General features: G+C 33.2%; 1 protein-coding gene across 1 annotated transcript; it reads right to left on the reverse strand.

Annotated features, from left to right (window-relative positions):
* Window positions 1-308: 308 nt before the first annotated feature.
* On the reverse strand, window positions 309-1,247 carry LOC138077745 (olfactory receptor 6C3-like). Its single transcript, XM_068969908.1, has one exon. It carries the CDS (start codon window positions 1,245-1,247, stop codon window positions 309-311), a length of 939 nt encoding a protein of 312 aa, XP_068826009.1.
* Between the last annotated feature and the right edge of the window lie 3,490 nt (window positions 1,248-4,737).

A 4,737-nucleotide genomic window follows, 5' to 3' on the forward strand; every position in this document is an offset into this window, starting at 1 on the left:
AAAACATTAAAATGTTTACTCCTTTAGAAATTACCATATTAAATATTTTATTCAATATGAGATTATTTATTATTCAGAATAATGGATAAAATAATTTATGTTCTAAAGCTACTGGTTTTCTATTTGGAATTGTAAGTCAGTGATTATATGGAAGCTATAGATAGTTTGAAAGGAAGACACAGCATAGTCAATTTCATTAAAAAGGAAGTTTGAGCTAATGAGCTCAGCAGTGCAGATGATATCTGTGAGATGGAGCTAGGTGGACACTGTAGAAGTTACATTGCATTCATTCATGTTAAGACACACTTTCATTCATTTCTAGAAAATATCACTTTATGAACCAAGTTTTTCAAAGCTTGTTTTACTTGGTTGTTCCTCAAGGTATAAATAAAAGGATTTAACATGGGGGCAATTGAAGTGTTGAGAATAGCTACTCCTTTGGTCAATGAAGCTCTTTCTTTTGCTGAAGGCTTGACGTACATGAATATGCAGCTTCCATAAGAAATGGAAATGACAATCATGTGAGAGGAACATGTGGAGAAAGCCTTTTTCCTCTGAGTAGCCGATGGTATTCGCAAAATGGTGCTAATAATGCACATGTAGGATAGAATCACTAATGCCAATGTGAAGAGCAGAGTCACAAAAGCAAAGTAAAAGCCAATCATCTCTAAAAGCCACGTATCTGAGCATGAGAGTTGCAAAATGGGGAAGTAATCACAGGAGAAGTGATCAATTATGTTGGAAGCACAGAAATCCAGCTGAAGGATAAGCATGAGTGGTGGGAAAATGGTAAGAAACCCTCCCAGCCATGAACTAAAGACCAGCAAAGTGCAGATTTTCTTGTTCATGATGGTGGTGTAGTGGAGAGGCTTGCAAATGGCAACATACCGATCATAAGACATGGCAGTGAGAAGGAAAAACTCAGACACACCCATGAAGATGAAGAAAAATAACTGAGCCAAGCAATTTTTATAGGAAATAGTCTTGATTTTAGTAATGATTGCCCCCAAAAACCTGGGGATAGAGACACTGGTGAATGTAATCTCTAAGAAGGAGAAATTCCGGAGGAAATAATACATCGGAGTCTTTAGATGACAGTCTGTTAAAGTGAGGATGATGATGGTTAGGTTTCCAGCAACACTCAATACATAAGCCAGAAATAAAAAGATAAAAATGACAACCTGAAGCTCTGGGTTGTCTGATATGCCCAAGAGGACGAATTCTGTGGGCATTGTGTGGTTTCTCATACTGATTTTATTGTCTTTAAGCCAAATCTGTTGGTATAAAACAAAACGAAGAATAAGTGAATAGTAAAGGAATTATATAAAAAAGATTTAGATATTGGAATTATTAGTTCTCATTAAAGGAAGCACTGGACCTTTTTTCCTGTAAGAAATTCTGCAATATCCACTCTCTTCTACTAAAGCAAAATACACATTGTCTATTAAAGAGAAAAAATGTATTTAAAGGGTCTATGTTAAAAGTCCCCACATTAGAGATTTGACATAAAACTTCTACATAAGACTAAATTTTCTATGTGAGCAAATATCTTTTAATTACATTTTCTATAGCCATATTTACTAGCCAAATCTGTAGTTTAGATATTAAGACATTAGTTTCTAGTTTCCAGGATGCTGTGCTTATAGGATTGAAATATCTAATTTTGAGTTATGGTTCTGATACCATGTATTGGCTTAGGAGGTTTCAGTGGCAACTGATGACCCAATGACAATTCCTGAGCTTAATAATAGCTATGATTTTTTCTTTCTTAGTATATATTTCTTCAATATCCCTAAAATAAATTAATGTGTTTACAATCACATATACATGGAACTAGAATTGCCTTGCTTATAAATGAGAACAAAGTTCTAAATGAAAAGAAAGAAATAAGAAATTAGAGATATTGACTAATACCACATAGAGCTATATGAATATTGCATTTCTATGATGTACTGATCCTTGTATGGCAAAACCAATACAATATTGTAAAGTAATTAACCTCCAATTAAATAAATTTATATTAAAAAATAAATAAAAATAAATTTACAGTCATCTCATTTTTTAAATTTTGCTGTATTTACTCTTTTTACCCTTATGTGTCTGAGGACAGGACAGAACACAAGAGGGAGCCTTCTGATGCCAAAATATCCCATTAACTTCTTTCTAGGAGGCTAAGGCATTAGAATAAATAAAATTCTGTTTAAGATTTACTGTTTAGTAACCAAAATTGTTCAAAAGTAATCTATAAAATTTTTATTCGTCTTGATCACTCTTCATTCTTAGCAACCAGAGTTGTGTCTCTGTGTAAGCTCTTATGAGTATTTATTTTCTTTATATAGCGTGAACTAGAACTGTCAGCAGGTGGTATCAAAGCTTGTATAGTGCCTTCATTTGCTCTTTAAGTCCTTCCTAATAATCAGCATTTTCTTCCTTTAAGAATAAACATATTTTGTTATACATATTAGCAAAATTGGCAGATCAAAAGGCAGAAACTATTGCTGTGTTTTGAACAATGGTTGAAGTATTAAAATACAAAACAAGTAATAGTAAATATGTTAAAGCAATTTATTCTGACAAAATAAACTTTTGGATGGAAAAAAGGTGAAATATACATTTAAAAACTGGGAACATTCATACTTCCTGATACATCTAATGATTCCAGTCAGAAATATAATCCCAGATTTTCTTTATTTACTTAAAATATGAGATGTAATGCATTTGTATTATACTTTAGGAGATTTTTTGGTCATTATCTCATCCTTGTCTCCATTATATAAAAGTATCTCACATAGAGAAAACACAGGCTTGATTTCATGGATATTTTCTACAAACTCTGCTACAAAAATTTATTTTTCATTTCTTTCATCTTGCCATATAAAGGTAAATAAACATTGTCCTGACTGAAACTTTAAGAAATTACTCTTGTAATCCTGAGAGTTCTTGAAGGAAAAGTTCAAGAAACACTGCTTAATGACTGGAAGGTAAAACATTTCAAAGCTCCCTGGATAAGATGGAGATTGACTATTACCAAAAGATTAAACGATTTTACCTTCTTTGGTCACTGCTTGAATCTCTGAAATCAGAGGGATGATAGAAAGGGTGTAAGAAGAGATAATTCAAGAGATGTAGTGATGTCATGACATACACTTTTCCAGAAGCTAATGAATAGAGCAGGATAAAAGGAAAAGTGTGCCAACCAGTTGGTTTTCCTTTGGTTGAACTTAAATTTCTCTAATAAGCACATGGCACTCAGTCCACACTTGGGAGGTAATTTATCCTCAGTTCCTTTGGGGTTGATCGAATACAGGGCTGAGCTACACCACAGTGGACCCTTCACTAAGGATAGTATCTATGTTTCACTCATTTTCATATCTCCACCAGGACAAAGTAGAATGAATGAATAAAGAAAGCATTTTAATATCCTTAAAGATAAGAAGAGTACTTGAAACTTTACTACTTTTCATTCTAATAGTTACTTATGTTTAATGATATGAGAATCAAGTATGAGAGAACCAGTATCAAATCAGCACATTGTGACTTATGGGATGACCCTTATGTTTCCAAATGAATTTTTGTTTGCCCTCAAAGCTTCTACTGTGGTCTGCTACATATTTTTCTATATATTCAGCTCTAAACATAGCCACATTCACACTCTCAGAGATACATTTTTTTCTTCTTACATTAATGCAACTTTATTACAGAAAATGTTTGGCAATTTTCTTTATTTTCAGTTAATAATATGTAATGGATATTATTCGTTATCAAATTATCTAGATGGAACTCATTATAATGATTGCATAGAATATCAGAAAGATGTATATAATTTGGTAATTTCATTGTTGATTGAGATTTAAGGAATTAGTCTGCTACCAATTTCACATCATTGGTTACAATGTTGTCTGTTTTTATGCATTTTTTTGCATACATAGAAGTATTGATGTAACATATATACTAAATTTTGATAGATACTTCAAAATTTCTCTCCTACAGACAAGAATGAACTCTTTCAGTGCATCCTAATCAGTATTGGATTCATTCACAAATTTTATAGAAGGATGAAAATGATGCCACAATTAATTTAATAAAAATATCATAAAGACCACATCATGGTGCCTAGGTGACTAGGTTTTGAGATTAAAGAGAGCCAAGCTCTTTGTAAACTTTCCAGCTTGATTTAACCTTTCTGAGATTGCTCTACCCATAAAATGAGTATCCTAACAGTCCTCATTCATAGTATACTGTAAAGATTAAAGTGATAACGTATAAATTAGCAGAATAGTCCCAACTCAGGGATCGAACCCAGGTCTCCCACATTGCAGGGAGATTCTTTACCAGCTGAGCCATCAGGGAAGCCCAAGAATACTGGAGTGGTAGCCTCCAGTGGTATTCAGTGGATAAGATAGGGTGCCTATCCATTATCCAGCAGAGCTTTCCGACCCAAGAATCAAACCGGGTTCTTCTGCATTGCAGGTGGATTCTTTACCAACTGAGCTGCCAGGGAAGCTCTAGTAGTGTATAAACGTCAATCTTACTTTAAATTTCACATTCTGCAATTAATAGATCGAACATTTTTATTTCTATTTCCCATCCATTAATGGTCTATTTTAACCTGTGTTCACTTTTCCTTGGCTTTGTTGTCTTTTTATTTATTAGTAGGATATATCTGTTATGAATAGTAACCTGCAGTCATATCTGTGGCAGGATGTTTTCAGAGATGAGCCTTCCTTTTTAACTTTT

Source organism: Capricornis sumatraensis, chromosome 4 (genome assembly GCF_032405125.1).
Source record: "Capricornis sumatraensis isolate serow.1 chromosome 4, serow.2, whole genome shotgun sequence".
In the NCBI taxonomy this organism is placed as follows: Eukaryota; Metazoa; Chordata; class Mammalia; order Artiodactyla; family Bovidae; genus Capricornis; species Capricornis sumatraensis.

Excerpts from the sequence above, each read along its gene's own strand:
- LOC138077745 (XM_068969908.1), bottom strand. The coding sequence starts at position 1,247 with ATGAGAAACCACACAATGCCCACAGAATTCGTCCTCTTGGGCATATCA.